This window comes from Ursus americanus, chromosome 4 (assembly GCF_024610735.1).
Source record: "Ursus americanus isolate L20-20 chromosome 4, mUrsAme1.1.p, whole genome shotgun sequence".
NCBI lineage: Eukaryota > Metazoa > Chordata > Mammalia > Carnivora > Ursidae > Ursus > Ursus americanus.
Window position 1 is genome coordinate 68,746,599 of NC_142130.1, and position 19,051 is coordinate 68,765,649.

Sequence of the window (19,051 nt, forward strand, 5' to 3'; positions counted from 1 at the left end):
TAATTTTAGAGCAGACGAGGCCCATCTGCTGATAATCTTCAGTGCCTTTCTGTTAAAAAGTTTGCATATTTGAAAGCTGGTCTTAGAATGTGTCTGCAGATTAGAAAACTGGTCTTAGAATGTAACTAGGATTTCCTTTTATCTGTAACATCTTGTAACACTAATGGCCAAGGAAAGCAAATGATAGCATATAAATAAATGTGTATCGAATATTCATATTGCTCCCTTTTGATGATCTCCTGATTCTCACCACCTAAAAGTTAATACAGAATGTAAGTTTTAAGCTTTTACTAGTGCAGCGTAGATCATAGGAGACTAAGATGTGCTTTTATTTTAAGGTGAGAATTGACTATTTTTTTATTTTTAAGGTTTTGTTTTTGTTTTGTTTTGGGGGGGCAGAGGAAGAGGGAGAAAGGGAGAATCTTAAGCCCGTATGGGGCTCGATCTCACAACCCTGAGATCATGACCTGAGCCGAAATCAAGTGTCGGACGCTTAACTGACTGAACCACGCAGGCGCCCCTAGAATTGACTTTAATTGAGAGAGAATACATATACGTACAGTTTCCTATTTATCTCTAATATTTTGTAATACTAATGCCCAAGGAAAGCAAATGACATCGTATAAATAAACACATGTCCAGAGCATGAAAGAAGTTATCCTGGCTGTTTTAAAGAGTTAAGGAGGGCACATGTGGTGATGAGCACTGGGTGTTATATGCAACTAATGAATCATTGAACACTACATCAAAAACTAATGATGTACTATGTGTTGGCTAATTGAACATAATAAAAAAATAAATTAAAAAAAGTTATGTTTTAATTTTAAAACTTACTAACTCAAATTAAAATCCATAACATGGGAAAATGTACCATCAGTTCAAACTTTTAGTGAGTTTCTTCTGTGTATAGCAATCATTCCTGAATTTAGGGATATAAAGAAAATATAATACAGTCAAGCTCACAATGAAGTATACACCTAGTATTGAACACACACACACACACACACACACACACACACACACGTGCTTTTAACCTTTAAAATAATTGCTGAGATCTCTACTTCCTGGTGAATAAGTCATGAGAGAAATGGACGGTTGTACCTGAGAAAGTCTGAGAAGATAAACTTGTATTAAGGTATTAAACATTAATAGGATTATACAAAGTAATGATGGGGAAAAGGTATTTTAAGTAGAAAGATAATATGTAAAAAAACTTGACAGTCTGGAAGTTCATGCTCTTTTGGAGAACAGGGAGTTTCCTAGTATGGCTAGATTTTATGGCTCATAACAGGAATGAGAAAAAATAGAAAGCCTTCCTTAATGCCCCCAGTCAGACTATTTTCTCTTCTGTGATTCCACAGAAATTGCATATGAGTTTTCACTGCATTTATCATACATATCAAATGAAAAATTATTCGCTTAAATATGTCTCTCCCAGAGGTGCCTGGGTGGTTCAGGAGGTTAAGTGTCTGCCTTCAGCTGGGGTCATGATCCCAGAGTCCTGGGATCAAGCCCCACGTCAGGCTCCCTGCTCAGCAGCGAGCCTCCTTCTCCCTCCCGCTCTCTCTCTCTGTGCTCTCTCTCAAACAAATAAATTTCAAAAAATATGTCTCTCCCTTTAAACTGTAAGCTTAGTATATGAATATTTTGTATTAATGTTATATTGGTATGTTATAGAAATTCGAAGAATATTTTTTGAATCGAGGAGTCTGGAAAATTTAAGTTAGAACCAAATTCAGAATGCTCTGTCTCTGTAACTAGTTAAAGTGTTTAGAGTCGTGTCATTTTTGCTTTAAAACTCAGGAGCTTCCTCATAATCTGAATTTCTATCATCTCATTAAATTTTGAAACACCTGGCACCCCAGCAGGTGGCAACGTGCTATTGAAGTTGAGTGGCGGCCACCGTCTTTCACGGGACTTTCTCTGCACGTGCCCCAATCCTCACTTTCCCCTCGTGTCTTCCGCTCAGCCTGTTGGCTCGATTTATGTTATCTGCTTGGTTGCTGTAGACTTTTATTTTCTTCCTTCTCCTTTGCGGCAGTGCAGGGGATAACAGTAAACAGCACATTCTCAGGTATGTGTTCTAGAAATATGTTTTGGCAGCTGTTGGAACTCTTTCACTGAAGATGTAGGTCAAGTTGTAGAATATTATTATGTGGTTAGCAGTATCCCAAAATAGCTTGATAGGCTTGTTAAAATAAATATATGTAGATTATTATTCTGTAATGTTCTTAGGGGCACAAAATTATTTTTATTATTAAAAAATACAAGTTTGGCCCCAAAGTGAAGGCAAGCTTTTTATGTCATTGCAGCAGAGTTGCAAAATAATCCACAGTATTGCAATTTGTCCACGGGAAATAACTTAATTGTAAAACAGAGAAGTATAATTTGCTGAAAAATCTGCTCAGCTTATGAGGTGATAAAAATCACTCTGCAAGAAACAGGGGAGACAGAATATACGAACATGTATTTACAAAGCAAACAAGTGTGTATGATACAATGCAGATGATCCTTGAATATTTTGCCCTGCTTCATGGATTTGAGATATTTTTGGCCAATTGTCTGTTGACGTTATTCTCTGAATAATAACACACACACACACACACACACACACACACACACAGTGCAAGCTAAGTTGGAAAGATGACTGTTTACCACTCCCTTTTTTCAGAGGTATTTTTATCATGCCTTAGCAGCAGATATTTATATACCTAATCCCTCCTTAAGACGCTAGATAGAGTTTTGAGAACAAGTGTTTTTCCCCCCTTTCCTTCACAACCACCTCTGTTTGAAATGAGGTGTGTTTGCAGTGCCAAAATTAAATATTCAGGTTTGTCAAGTACTATAATCTGCGGTACAGGAATGGGTAGGTGGGAAAATGCTGAAATCTCAGCTGCTTCTTGTTATCATGTTATGAAAAATGTTGACAAACATTTGGAAGAAGTGAGAGTTGGCAGGAGCAGGTTAGGAACTGGTAGCTGCAGAGAGACCAGAGAAAATTGTCAGCTTATCTCTCCTGACATTTTGCTTATGGATAGAGGAAGGGTTTACATCCCTTCTAATTTTTTTTAACATTCCTGCATAATTCAAATCGAGAGCCTGATGAGAACATACCTGCTTTTTCAAAATTTATGGGGAAAACAGCGTTTTTGCATTTCTGCTGAGTGAAATGACAGGATTGGCTCCAGGTTTCTAGTCCCAGGAAAAGCCTCAGGTTCGTCTGTGACAGGACTCTCCACAGAGGTTATTTTTACCTGGCATGGCTGTGCTGTTACTGACGCTGCTGCTCTCGATGGCAGAAATAACTTCTCCTGCGGGTGTCTCGGGCAGAATGAAAGCTGGGTCAAGGTGGAGAGGTGAAAAGAATCGTGAGTAACCAGGATTTTTTTACTCTTGGTGCATTTCTTATCTTTCTTCTTTATATTTAAGAATGCATCGGATATGCCTAGCTCTGCAGTTCACAGCATTTCCGAGAGGTTGTTTTAAGACTTAAAAATAATTTTACACATTAAATATGCATGCAGAATAAATGGGCTCCACCTTCTGTGGGCTCCACACATCTGCAATATTGTTCTGGATTTCACTGCAAGACTTTTGCTTGGCTTTCCTCATTAACTCTTACAATTCCTGACACTTGTAAAGACGGAGCAAATAGATCCAAAGGCCACGTATGTAAATTAACATCACCTCTTCCTAAAGTTCCAATATGTTGCTGACATTTGTGGAGGTTTGGGTGCTAACCGTGTAATAAAATTCTTACATATACGCATTTGGTTTTGAGGGTAACAAGAAAGGAAAATGAGAAATAGCAAATGTCATAGAGCTCTGATTTGAATGACTTAAAGAGTTGAATCTGCTTTACAGTTGGGAGTTGCAGGTTGATAAATGTATCGCTCTGCCGAGACATTTAGTTCTTCATTCTCTCAGTATGAAAATGCAAGACCTCCACAATTTCACTATTAAATTTGTTCATGTACTTAAGGTATATAGTGTTTAAATTATTATTGTAGTTTTTGAACTGAATCTCTTTCTGGTATCATTGGAGGAGAGAGAAATGGAGTTGATATTTGTTTCCGTCTGAGCTAATTGGCCAGACCCAGGCACTGCCCTTTCTCCCTTTTACCAAATCCTATTGGCCACCAGAGGTCCCACTTCTCTCTCTCTCTCTCTCTCTCTCTCTCTCTCTCTCTCTGTGTGTGTGTGTGTGTGTGTGTGTGTAGAAAGCTGACATGTAGATACATTCCTCTTCGCCAATTTTAGAAGAAGTTTTCCCCTTCTCGAAGTCTCTTTTCAAAAAAGAGATACAGAAACGGACCCGGAAATCTGTTTGGAGAAGAGGAATCCTTCTCTTCCATGTCACTGAATGTTCAGAGGAGGCATGCCAGTGAGCTTATTTCACTGGAACTCCCTCCAGAAGATTCTAAGTAACCTTAAAGCTAATTGCTAAGCTTATGTCTTCTGCTTCAGTCGTGTCTTTGGCCAATTCATGGCTCTGTTTTACTGAGTTGAGTAGGAGTCGGAATGCTCTGATGGCTACATCAGTGGGAACTGGAAGCCACTGAAGGTGGAAAAGTTGCCGATTTAACGACTCAGCTTCCAGTCAGATTTCTCAGTGATCAGTTGTGACTGATGTTTTGTCTTCCTTTCTCTTACTCCTTTTTTTCCCTTTAATCTGTCTCTTCGTTCTGCTTCTTGTGATTCAGAGAAGTCTTACCTGTAGGTCTGATATTTACAAATAAGTGATTGGTCTTATTGACCATTTCTTCTCTGCCCATGTAAGTTGCTTTAATGTTTCCTCCCAGTGTTCTAAGGTATGACCATGGAGTCTAAATTGTGTATCCCCAGGAGGAATTCATTTCTCCCCAAAGTCCAAGATTCACCCCTTTCACTACACACCTTGGACTAAAATCCAATCACTCTGGTCCATGATATTTGTTATAATTTTTGCCTGGGTAGCCTTATAAGTTCATAATATTTTCATATCCATTACAAGACAATATATATTCAATAATCTCATGATTAGCAAGGATAGATACAAATACTTTCATTTAACGAAGAGGAAATTAATACACCAAAAAGTTGAATGACTGGCTCCAGAATATTCACCCAGTTAACTTACAGACACAACTCTATAACCAAAGTGTTTAGACCTCTAATTCAGGGTCCTGTCCATTGTGCAAAGCTCCCGCAGAAAAAAAACTAACTGTGGAAAACCTATAACCAACCCCGAGAGAGCTTTGGGTCCCCCCGCTCTCAAAGTCTTCTTTCTGGTTGGACATGAATAAATATCTTTATAGGACCAGTAGCAAGCTACAAATAGCAATTTTGAAAATTTCCAAAGTTAAAAAAAAACATTTTGAAGGAAAAAATGCTTGGAAAAATTAAGGATGAAGATGGGTTCAGAAGAAAGGGGATGGAATTATGATAAACTATTTTTACTGTAGAGGTACACTTTTCTGTCTTTAGATTGTTTGACTTCTCAGGGGGTTCCTACACTGTAATTTCCTGTATTATGATCACTATTGTGGCCTTCACTATGGTAGTTTTCAAAAGAAAGAAAGAGAGGAGAAATAAAACCAAAATACAAAACAAAACAAAATAAAACAAAAAAACAGGAGGCAATACAAAATCCTAAACTATGTTTCAGCCTTTTACTTTTAATTTTTTTATTTAAGTTTCTTTCTTTTTTTACATAATTTTTATTTTGTTATATTAGTCACCATACAGTACATCCCCAGTAGCCTTTTACTTTTTAGATAAACCACTGGGAAATACAAAATTGAATAATCCAAGCGCACCCTTGCTCTACATAGTTTGGGTAAGGAGAGCGGAGGGAATTTGTTGAGAATTTTTCAGCTAATAGAGTATCTCAGCAAAGAGAATACAGATCAGTTAATTCCCACCATTAAGTAAATTGTGATAGAAAGCTTACATTCAACTAAATAGATCTCTTCTGAGGGAATTAGTGACATATGTTTGGAGGGATATTACATTTTCTAATAAACTGAGAGTTATATACTTTATATGGCAGCAATGAAAGTTAAGGTAAGAAATCTCAGTCAGAATTTTTTATTTCCAGAGAACATCAATTCACAAGTTTGGGTATGGATCCGAATATCCTAGAATGTTTATATTCGTTGTTGCTTTTGTCAGAAACTGCAATTGTTTTGTAATATTCTTTTCATTGACTTCTTTTTTTTTTTAATGTTACGTTAGCCACCATACAGTACATCATTAGTTTTTGATGTAGTGCTCCATGATTCATTGTTTGTGTATAACACCCAGTGCTCCATGCAATATGTGCCCTCCTTAATACCCATCACCAGGCTAGCCCATCCCCCCACCCCCCTCCCCTCTGAAGCCCTCAGTTTGTTTCCCAGAGTCCATAGTCTCTTGTGGGGGGTTCATACCAATCAAATTTGAGTGTATAAATTAGTATATATATATTATAAATTAAATTTATATATATAAATTAGTATTCTATATATATATAATTTAAGTAAATTCTTTAGAATAGGAACAATTATTGAATATGGTCTTATTCTTTGACAAAAAGTATTTATGTGCAAAAATATCCATCAAACTATTATTACAAAAGGTAATAATAGTTTACAAAAAGTAAAAAATAGTTTATAAAATAATAGTTTACAAAAAGTAAATAAATGTAAAATGTAAAATATAGAAAGAAAGATAAATAAATGTAGTAGATCTTGTAAAATATAATCATTTTCAGCCATTAAAAGTGAATTTTAAGAGGGGTGCCTGGCTGGCTCAGTCAATGGAGTGTGCAACTCTTGATCTCAGGGTTGTGGGTTCGAGCCCCATGTTGGGTGTAGAGATTACTTAAAAATAAAATCTTTTTTAAAAAGTGAGTTTTAAGACATAATGCATAGAAAAAATGCTTGAATGTAACATTTGGTGAAAAACTGTACAGATTTATATACATTATGATTCAAAACAAGAACTCAAATAGGCCTTCTTAGATTAGTAAGAACTACATGCCATCTAACTCCCAATCCTCTAGTTCGGTTTTTTTTTTATAGCACTTACTGTCTAACTTCATTTAATGTATTTATTTCTATGTTTCTTTCTCCACTAATAGAATATAACTTCCAACAAGCCAAGAACTCTCTCTTGTTACTGTTTCTTTCCTCAGCTTTAATATAGAATGTAGGAGAGACAGTTATACAGCAAATATTTTTTTTTTTTTTTTTTTTTTTTAAAGATTTTATTTATTTATTTGACAGAGACAGAGACAGCCAGCGAGAGAGGGAACACAAGCAGGGGGAGTGGGAGAGGAAGAAGCAGGCTCATAGCAGAGGAGCCTGATGTGGGGCTCGATCCCACAACGCCGGATCACGCCCTGAGCCGAAGGCAGACGCCTAACCGCTGTGCCACCCAGGTGCCCCTCAGCAAATATTTTTTGATTAAACAATGTTTCAAAAGAAATTCAATGAAAAAGAAATGCTCCAAGTTAAGGAGAATTTTCATTAGGTATTATTATTATATAAAATCTCTACTTATTTTTAAAATGCTCTTTAAGGGGCCCCTGGGTGGCTCAGTCGTTAAGCGTCTGCCTTCAGCTCAGGGTGTGATCCCAGGGTCCTGGGATCGAGCCCCGCATGGGGCTCCCTGCTCTGCTGGGAGCCTGCTTCTTCCTCTTCCATTCCCCCTGCTGGTGTTCCCTCTCTCGCTGTGTCTCTCTGTCAAATAAATAAATAAAATTAAAAAAAAAATAAATAAAATGCTCTTTAAGGCTTTTCTCACCATTTTTAAAAATAAACATATCAGTTTTGGTTTTTTTTTTAAGATTTCATATATTTATTTGAGAGAGAGAGAGAGAAAGCGAGTGAGAGAGCACCACGAGCTAGTGGGGGGTGGTGAGAGACAGAGGGAAAGGCAGAATCTCCTGGTGAGCAGGGAGCCTGCTGTGGGACTCGATCCCAGGACTCTGGGATCATGATCCGAGCCAAGGCAAAGGCTTAACCACCTGGGCCACCCAGGTGTCCCTTGTTTTTCTTTTTTAAAGCAGCCATATTATCCATGGAAAAGTCCATGGATCATAGTCATAGGATAGATAGATAGATAGATAGATAGATAGATAGATAGATAGATAGATAGACAGATGGATTTGATCCTTTAGAATAATTTAACAAATATTTTTATAAAGGAAAAAGTAAGTCGCTATGTCATAGAACTGCAACAACAATATGACAAGGAAAAGAAATAGAACATTGGTAATAAAAAACACTAATTTTACTGTACATCGATGGTTAATAACATATATACCTTAATGGTATATATGTTATTTTAGTTTTATAGTTATTTTAGTTTATAAAATATGCTTATCTCTAGCTTCCTCAGTCTTTAAAGTAGATAACAATAAATCAAACATAATAAATACCCACTATTTTGCAAAGAAGAAAAACGAATGAGTTATTAGTATGTTTATCTTTTCTAAACAAACCATGTAGAAACAAAAACTACCACCAACAAGCACAACTACAAAAACTTTAGTAGTAGACTCTACTAGGAAAAGAATTTGAACCTCTTAAAATAGCATGTGTTAAATAATAGTCTAAGCGGGGAAGAACACAGAAAGGAAATCATTGCTAGAATGAAATGAAGTATGCAACAATGACTTGGAAAGAATTTTATTAAGGAAGTGATATCTATTGTTCAGATTCATACAAGTGGAACTCAACACAATAAGTGCCATATTTGTATCATTTATTCTTTCCCCCAAAATTAGAAAGGCAGGCTTTCAATGTATTATAGGAAAATAAAGTTTCTAGGAGATTTTCAAAAAGATGAAGCCTCAGAACTGTGAATCTATGTATACCATCTCTTCATTGCCACCTCTGAATGGCCATGTGAGAGGTATGAGCATCCACATTGTCCTTTCTATTCTGTAATTTCATATTTTAAGAAATGTGCTAGTAATCTCATGTTTCTATCCAATTTGCAGATAGAATTCTACAAAACTATAATGAAAGAAAAAAGGATTATGGATAAAGAAAAAAGAGAGCTGGATCACATTATTAAATCTCTATCTTAATCAGACAATTCCCAAAATCTTTATACAAATGCTCCAAGTGTGAACTTCATTCTTGTCCCTAAACTTGTAAACCGAACACACATATTTCCAGAAACAACTTGCTGTGGCTGAAAACCCTTAAGCTTAATTTGTACCATTCATTTATGGAACTCTCTGCTATACAGACATGCACGCATGCCCACTGCAACTTCTCTTTAAGATTGCCAAAATTTCTATCCTCTAGGGGAAAAACAAAAAAAATTCCCCCCAAATATATCATGCATTTTTTTTTTAAGATTTTACTTATTTATTTGAGAGACAGAGAGTGAACCAGCGAGAGAGCACAAGCTGGAGGAGGGGCAGAGGGAGAGGAAGAAGCAGGCTCCCCGCTGAGCAGAGAACCTAATGCTGGGCTAGATCCCAGGACCCTGGGATCATGACCTGAGCCGAAGACACATGCTTAACTGACCTAGCCCCCCAGGCATCCCCCCCCACAATGCATTTCTTATTTTGATATTTTACTTTAACCTCCCATCTGAATATTTTCAAATGAACTCTCTTGAGTTATTTTTAACCATCTACTCCTTTTCTTCTACTAGTAGCTACAGGTCAAATGTTTATTACAGTAAAATTTTGAAATATTAGGATTATTCAGGGCAGGGTCCTTCAGAGATGTTCTGCAATCATTTAAAATAAAGTCTTAAAAGCTTAACACAAAACTTGCTACCATTACTCTTTCTCCAATTTTATGTTCATCTTTGCCCCTTTATTGGCAATATCAGATACAGCACAATCCCCCAAGTGCTTATGGCTGCAAAAACAGTTTCTAACTCTTCTTTAAGAGTACTAGTTTTGTAAAACTATGAGACATTTAAATAGGCTTATATTTTTTTCTACTGAAAAACAATGTTTCGCCATTTATTCTTTGTCTCTTTTCTTCCCCAGTTCTTCACATTTTACGAACTTTGGAGAAAACCCTCTTGTAAAGAAATACCATTTCAACAAGTTAAAATACCATCTAGCTTTAATCCACAATACAAAGTTCCAAGAATCTTACTATTTCTTGTTTCTTTTTTATACTCGAAGAGAAATTATTCTTGTAATGTTGATCAGATAATGAGGTTGATACCAAAAAATCAATAGATTTATGTTGAACTAAAGTGTACGTAGTGAGTTACCTCCAGTCAGAGATTAGTATCCCAGATAAACCGCAACAGGCTGAAACTGACAGTAGAATGCAGACAACTGGGAAACATGAGAAACCGATAGGATTTGCCAGTGAGGAGCCACAGGGGTGATTGGGCCCTATCAGAGAAAGAGCATAATGTGCTTCTTTGAAGATAAAAAGGCAGACCTGGATGTCATAACATATAACTGACACTGTTCCTTTGCAAGCAGATCTTCCTTTCTGCAACCACGTGAACTACCAGTTGCACTAGAGATGATTTCTCAAGAGAATGACCTTTTATCATGATACTTTAAAAATATGCAGTGTATCACAGTGAAACTCTGGAAAGCGTGCCACATTTTGTTTTAAGGAGAACAATATAGTGTTCATGCCCACGGTCATTTGTGGTATGGCATTTCTGGAGGACGAGTGTGTTCTCTATCATTAATTCTTTGTAAATTAGAGCTGAAGTAAATATGATTTATGTCAGTGGGACGATTTCAGTGGGACAATTCAGGCACTTTCCATTCAACTCAAGGTGATACAGAGTAATTCAGATATTTAAGCTATTATTTTTTAATAGAAGAAAGATACAGTGAGCCTTCTTTAATAGTTATGGCTAAAACAGAATGAAATAAAATGAATTTGATTACACATATCAATTTTATTGCTTTGTTTCTTTAAGATATGTTTGAGCTGAAGCTGAGATACATTTGGGCTGAAGCTCAATTAATATTTTTTAAAAAATAATAAATTATTTTAATAATATGTAAAATAATATTTTTTAAAACACCAAGAATTTCGTTGAACTCTGGTTTTAGTAAAACAATAATAGACTTTATAGACAATGAAATTATTAATGTAGCACCACAGGCCTGTTCTACCTCTGTCCTTTCCTATTTGTTCAGAAAACCAAGTTTAACTGATGGCAGAATATGAGCGGCCTTCAGTGGCTGACACCAAATCATTTTATCTACTCCCGAGGAACTCAAGGACTGTAGCAACATAAAAGCAACTTTGTTTCATCCCATTTCTCCAGATTGCTTGCCTGTTGTCTGAAGATGAATACAAATACCAGATGACAGATAAAGACTTTACCCGTAGTTAAGTTTGTAAGACTGCTGTTTCAATTTGGAGCTTGCCTATTTTGTATTTTGTATTGCCCTGAGCCTCTAACACACCCCTATGGTGCAGATAGTTGCTAATATATATGTGGAGAAGGTGGGGAAACGAGAGTTATAGATGATTTTACCCATAGTTGTGCCACAGAGGTCAATAACTTAAAGCTGTAGCAGATGAAGAGAAAGTAAATTCCTTGATCATATGCATTCCAATGAACTTTGTCGCCTCAGGCTCCTTTAGTCTCAAATCTGGGGACCAGGAGAAAGAGCTCAGCTGTTTCATAGATGCTTAAGAAAACAGCTGAACTCAGCTGTCATGCACATGAATAGAAGAGCAATTTGCCAGGTAATCCGTTCTCAAACAGTTCCACACTGAAAGGTTAAAATTCTACAGAAGCAGAATTTCAAAATAATAAACAACAACAACTTTGATTTCATTTTGATACAAGTAATAGGAATTAAATGTGTACAGATATTATAAAATGGTGAGCAATCCAACAGGGTGAACAGGATGAGGAGACCTCAGTTTTGGTAAATCCAACATTCATCCTGGCCTTTGCCATAGAGAAATTACCCTAAACTTTCCACCATGATGATTTTTTTTTTTTAAAGATTTTATGTATTTATTTGACAGAGATAGAGACAGCCAGCGAGAGAGGGAACACAAGCAGGGGGAGTGGGAGAGGAAGAAGCAGGCTCATAGCGGAGGAGCCTGATGTGGGGCTTGATCCCATAATGCCGGGATCACGCCCTGAGCCGAACGCAGACGGTTAACCGCTGTGCCACCCAGGCACCATGATGATTTTAACCAACCCCTCTGTAATTTTTTCAAATATAATGTTTTGGTTCTAACATATTTATGAATAAATTTGAAGAGACTAAAAGAAAGGGAGACTATAAGATTTTTTTTCCTTATGGTACAAATGTGAGCCCACAAATTTGGCTATGTAGCTTACTTCTGTCAGTTGACTACTATTTTCCAACTGACTTTGATTTTAAAATTAGAGATTTGAAGTCATAAAAATTTAGCCCAAGGGTATAATAAAGCCACACCTAAGAATATAATGTCTTTGAAAACGTATTTTCAAAAAGAGAAAGATTCAAAATTTTACTGTTCACTAGTCCACCTTAGAAACCAACCACCTATTATTTGCTATTTGAAATTGTTCTTAGGTTACAGAAGTGTTAAACTTTTTTATGTGCTACAGCTTAGTTAGTTTTGGACAGTGTAACGAAGTAGAACAGTGTGCCTAAGGAAATGTGGTGATGAATATATCATTGCTGTAACTTGTCCAAAATCCCTGCCAGTGTAGCCACATTTTTTTCTATGAATCTGTTTAACACTCTCATCATTAAGATTTTCACACTATATGTCACTTTGGTGTTGTTTAATTAATGTAAGAAAATGCTGAGCATGCTCAAAAGTAATATGGTCTTGGTTCATCTCTCATTTTTTCTGTGAAGAAAAAAAATCCACGAAATTATTAGCATTAAAATCTCTAGCCTTGTTACAATCAGAGAGAAATAGAGACAGAGGGAAGAGATGGTGGTTCTTAAAAAAAGTATAATTGAGAAGTGGATTGAGAGAGTGAGCTATAATGTGAAGACAATTAGGCAGCCCATTAACTTAAACCATTTTTTTGTTTGTTTGTTTGTTTTTGTTTTGTTTTGTTTTGAGATAGGGAGAAAGAGAGCTTGCTCATATGAGAGAGTGCAAGCAGGGGAGGGGCAGAGGAGAGGGAGAGTTAAGCAGGCTCCCCACTCACTGCAAAGCCCAAGGCAAGGCTCAATCTCACAATACTGAGATCATGACCTAAACTGAAATCAAGAGTCGGACACTTAACTGACCAAGCCAGCAGGTGCCCCTAACCTGAGCCATTTAATGGTTAAAACATCCTGGAGTGGCATGGTAACCTGAACAAAGTTTATGGGCAAGAAGGCTATGAGCACCACCTGACATTTCATCAGTCACTGCATGAAAGAAGGAAGTTTCTTCAATAAATGAAGTCATTATGAAAATAATTACCAAAAGCATTTCCCATGAGAAGTAATACATAAGTTAGAGTAAAACAATGGTCAGTGCAAACCCAAATTTAATTTTGAGGAAAGCAGTTAAGAAATCTCCAGTATGTTTCAAAATCATTATGTCGTATGGAGTCTGTAAGAGCAGATACCCTGCAGACAGACATACCCAGGTCCAAATCTCATTCTTCCACCTAGAGGTTGTGAGAACTCGCATGATTTTTCTGAGTCTCTTTTTCTGTTAAACGGAGATAACACTATGTTCTCTCCCACAAGTTGTGAAAGTTTACCACACTGATCATAATGTTTTGGACATAAATATTCTAACACTGCTGATTCTGATTGTGGTGATTATAATTGATTATTGGTATGATTATTAATATTAAATTTTTCTTTTCATAAAAATGCCTATTAATCTGTTGTACATTCATCTCTGTAATATTTACCAACAGGAAGATAGCTGTTTCCTGAGAGCCTATTGCTGGGTTGGTACAGAACCCAGATCACTGTATGTAGTGGGAAAATGTAACATAAAGATGTCAGTGAAAGGAAGGGTGATATATATTTATTACAGTCTGTAACATCAAAAGATACATTGGCAAGAGACAAATATAATTAGAATATATTTTAATACAATAAGAAATTTTCTGTAGGCTGAAAAAAATAAAATTCAAATCAAACTACAAATTTAATCTTATTTATGTTTATTTTCTCTAATTCTCACATAAATTCATATGGTACTGTGGGATAAACGCTAAGGAAAACAATTACCTTGTATTTTGAGATCTACACTCTCAAAACAATATAAAACACACTGACAAATAGGTGATATTTCATATCAAATAATTGTAAAAAGAAAAAAGAGTCAAGATGTGCTTAACAAATATAAATTGGTAATCAGTTAAATATGTTGCAAACATAGCACATACGTGCACACACACACACACACACACACACACACACATACATAAAATCTCTGAGTATTTCTCTCTGAAAAGTTGCTTGAAAGATCACATAAGATTCTCATAAATGATGCCAGGATTAAATCTAGAAAAAAATTAGAGAAATTTGTTCAGTCTTTGCCAAGAATTCATTTTATTTTTATTGCTACATATTTTCATTTTATATGCTAGAAATTATTGAAGATCTCTTGGTTTTATTTGCACAGTCCCCATATTTATCACCCCCCTTCTTTTTCTGATATTCATGATTAAAAAGTATACTGTACTTCACTGATCACTGACTCATGATGGGTCTATACTTATGTTTACAAACACACATTGAAGGGATAGGAGTATTCAAAGTCACTGAAATTCTTTACAGAACCTAATTGATTAAAATATCTCAAACATAAGGGATCCTATCTCTTCCTCTTCATTATCTAAAATATTCATCTAGGCAACATTAGCTGTTTGCTAAAGACCTTAATTTTCCCTCCTCTATTGTTAAACATTCCTTATGAGGAATAAAGCAGACTCCATTCACATTTATAATATCTACTCTCAGAAAACTTTGAGTGCTTCAATTAGGAACATGTAGAAGGAACATAAGTATCAATTCTTACACTTTTAGCCTTTAAATTGTAGCTAACTGGCATCTTCATATTAAAATCCAATTTAGCAACACATTTCAGAGACTGGTCCTTAATAAGTAAATAAATAATGAATTAACCATTAGCAGATATTAGGGTACTTGCTTTAAAAAAAAATTGATTCTTAGACTATGGACTCTGGGAAACAAACTGAGGACTTCAGAGGGGAGGGGGGTGGGGGAGTGGAATAGGCCGGTGATGGGTATTAAGGAGGGCACGTATTGCATGATGCACTGGGTGTTATACGCAAATAATGAATCATGGAACTTTACATCAAAAACTAAGGATATACTGTATGGTGACTAACATAACATAATAAAAAATTATTATAAAAAATTGATTCTTAAAACCTAGCCACTAATTTAAAAAAAATGTAATTTACAAGTGATTAACTTTTAACAAAAAAAGAAAACCAAGTGATTAACCTTTGACTTGAAACCTATTTTGAAATTTCTTCCTTATCTCAAATTTGAATATGGGTATATATATCCTCAGCTTTTAAGCCGTGCTCTGGTAAGGAATCAATAATATTCAGCAAGTAATAATTGATAACAGTCCTATTTCTTCTCCTTCTGTAAAACTGTAATTATAAAATTAAAATTATTACAAGATGAGTGGATTCAGAAAATTTGAGGAAAACTAAGAGGCTGTGTTAGAATTATCTTTTTTTTTTTTTAAGATTTTATTTATTTATTTGACAGAGAGAGACAGCCAGCGAGAGAGGGAACACAAGCAGGGGGAGTGGGAGAGGAAGAAACAGGCTCCTAGCAGAGGAGCCTGATGTGGGGCTCGATCCCAGGACTCCAGGATCACGCCCTGAGCCGAAGGCAGACGCTTAAAGACTGAGCCACCCAGGCGCCCCTTATCTTTACCAAATCATTGACTTACTAAATGAAACTCAGCCATTTAGAAACTTAGACAATAATTAGCCAAAATTTTAATACTGATTTTTTATTTGTTTTAAGATTTTGTATTTATTTATTTGAGAGAGAGAGAGCACAAGCAGGGGGAGCAGCAGGCAGAGGGAGAGGGAGAAGCAGGCTCCCCCACGGAGCATGGAGCCCAACGTGGGGCTCGATCCAAGAACCTTGGGATCACTGACTGAGCCACCCAGGGGCCCCAATACTGGCTTTTTAAAAAAAGAAGTTACTTTATGTTTCCATCAATATAATATACTTATTTTAAGAAATATCTATTTATACTATTTTGAATTGACATTTTTTGCCCATATGAGACCCATACTATATAAACTGACATATAGCATTCTAATATAAATGCTTTGAAATCAAGTTCTCATTCTTAAATACTAACTTATTAAACTTGGGAAAAATTGAAAATTACTCTCATTATGAAAGTTTGCCTTGAGGTTTGTAAAGTGAAAGCCTCAAAGTAGAAGTGCAAAATTTTAGTGTGTTGGAGTTGAGTAACATATTTTCACATTATAATTTTTATATAACCTAAAGTGTGAGGTTAGTTTTGGGGATTCACATACAAAATTTTATCAGATATTTGTCAAAAGAAATGCAATTGGAGCATATGTTTCCCTGATATTATCAGTTGTTAAATATGCAGTCTGGGGTGTGTGTGTGTGTGTGTGTGTGTGTGTGTGTGTGTGTGTGTGTGTGTGTGTTGTGGGGGTTGTTACAGATGTATTTCTTATAGAGTGACTCAGGAAATTGATAGAAAAACTTGGAAAAATATTTTAACACTTTGGCTTTTATGTATAGGAAATAATGCAAACTGTCGAATTTATTTTAACTGATTGCAGTATTTTTCTAATTTAATAGTTTGGCTGAGAACTCACATTTACCATATTTTGACATAAATTTACATTTGGTGACATAATTTGGAGAACTGATCAGCACACACCAAGCTTTTCTGAATAAGTAATTAAATATATAAATGGGGTAAATGTGCACCCAATAAACTTAAGTATTATGAGTTCTGCTTGGTAACACAAGGATCCAGTGTGAGTGAATCAGCAACTTAGGTCTTTAATGTCATTTTGGATCCTGTTTGGAAAACACCTGTAAAAAGTCTATCACAATCTCAAGAATAAAGGACAATGTCAGTGTTTCACAGTCACATTCATGTAATGTTATATAAATAGAAAATGAAAATATCTACAGGTGGAAAAATATGAAACACCTTTTCATTTATGCTCAATGCAATGAGCCCGTGTTCTTCTGTCAACCTGAAATCGTCAGGGTTTTTTTCCTATTAAAAACAATCTTGATGTTTTAAAGGCAAATTTTATGGAGTGCTAGATATGTGGTCATTTTCAGTTTATAAGTATTTTAAGGTATTCTGGCAGTCCTCAAAGTAAATGTACGCATGCTAGATAATCAATCACCTTTGATTTCAAAATATATGTTTAATCAGTATATATTCACTCATCAAACAAATTAACAGACCTGGAAGAAGTAAGCAAATAAGCTCTGCTCCTATCAGAGGGAAGAATGTTCCAAAAAGAGGGCTAAGTAAATGCAAAGCATTGACTATTGAATGTGTGCATGGCTTGTTCATGGGAGTGTGCCCAGAGATGAGAGGGAGAGTAAAGGAGGAATCCATCATGTAGAGCTGCATAGGCCAAGGTCAAGGTTTGAGGTTTTAATCTAAATAGAATAGGAAGCCAGTGGAAGGGTTTGAACAAAAGAGTGAAATGATCTGACACCATTACAGACCACTCTGGTTACATATGTGCACAAAATTATAGCATCTCCCATTTCTCTATTTAATCATGTGTCGGGGAGCTGCAGACCTAGGAATGTGTTATTGATCAGAAGACCCCAGTAGGCAGCCCAGACTGGACTCTGGCACTACAGAGTACTGGCTTTCTCAGCATGAGCTGTGGTTCTCAATCGGGGGTGTTCTAGTCCTCTTAAGACAGACATTCTTTATGGGGAAAATTTTGACCCCAAGAGGGAGAAATGTGATCACGTGATGTAAAAAAATCATACTTTTGTATGTAGAAAGTACAGTATATCTATGCTATTAAAATTTCATTGAGGAAACACCACTAGGATAAAAATGTTTAAAAGGCTCGGCGGTGGGGATGGGGGTGGTGGCAACAATAAATTAAAAAAAAAAAACAGTTTGGAAATCTGCATGGACATTTGGTTTTTGTAATTATGAAAGAGTCATTGCTATCAGCATCCAGCTGGTAGAAACCAGAGTTGCTACATGTCCTGCAGTGCTTAGGGTGGTTCTCCCAAATAAAAAATTTTCAAATATCCCACTAAGAATTCCTGTAGGCAAAGTTCTGCCTGAAATTATCCAAGTATAGAGGTTAATTCTTTTTTTTTTTTTTTTTTAAGTCTTACTTCAAAACTACCTTGTGAAAGGAGAGATTTACTTTATTTTGCATAGATCATCGCATCACAGACAAAGGTTTCATTTTCCGGGTTGGATTCAGCAATTGTCATATTCACAGTGTTTCTCTATGAATAGTCAGTGCAAACATCTGATTACTTCATTATACCTTCAGTATATGACTTTAATATATATTGAAATACACATGATTTTACTGGAATTCATTTTTCTTTTAATTTACATGATAGCTTATTACATACTTTATTTTCAGGACAAAAAACAGTGTAATCGAAAGGGTGTACTGACCTGGAAGGAAGAAACAGAACAGGGGAGACAACCCTTGATTCTTCAAACTGTAGAAATTAAGTAATTGAAGAAAAGTTTTTTAAAATCTTATTCTTGCACTATCAGATAGAAATTTGGCAGAAGATAATAATAATTGAAATCTAGTGATATACAGAAAATAACAATTGTTTCCTTTCTAAATATTAACTGGTAATTGCTAACTATGTATGATATTTTAAAATTTATTAAATGCTCATTCTGGACAAGTCCTGTTGTAAATACTTAATCCATTTTAATTTATTTAAATTCTTCAGTTAACCCAGGAGGTTTTTCTCATTTTACAGATAGAGAATATGTGCACAGAGAGATTAGGTAACATAGCTGAAAAACACATTGGTAGGAAGTGGTAGAGCTGGCATAATTAATTAAGAGGGTCTTGGTTCAAGTTTTATCGTCGTCATTTGTCTGGTATTAAGCTTCCTTGGCCTCTGAATGTTTGTTGGGTTTTACACAAT

The 19,051-nt window shown here is 35.8% G+C and overlaps 1 protein-coding gene across 1 annotated transcript in view; it reads left to right on the forward strand.

The window, feature by feature from the left end:
- The first annotated feature begins 2,905 nt into the window (after nt 1-2,905).
- Nucleotides 2,906-19,051, forward strand: part of ROBO1 (roundabout guidance receptor 1) — a 764,830-nt gene continuing 748,684 nt past the window's right edge. The window contains exon 1 of the mRNA XM_087861719.1: nt 2,906-3,368. Coding sequence (XP_087717845.1) covers nt 3,260-3,368 — 109 coding nt within the window. The 5' untranslated portion in view covers nt 2,906-3,259. The remainder of the gene's footprint in view (nt 3,369-19,051) is intronic.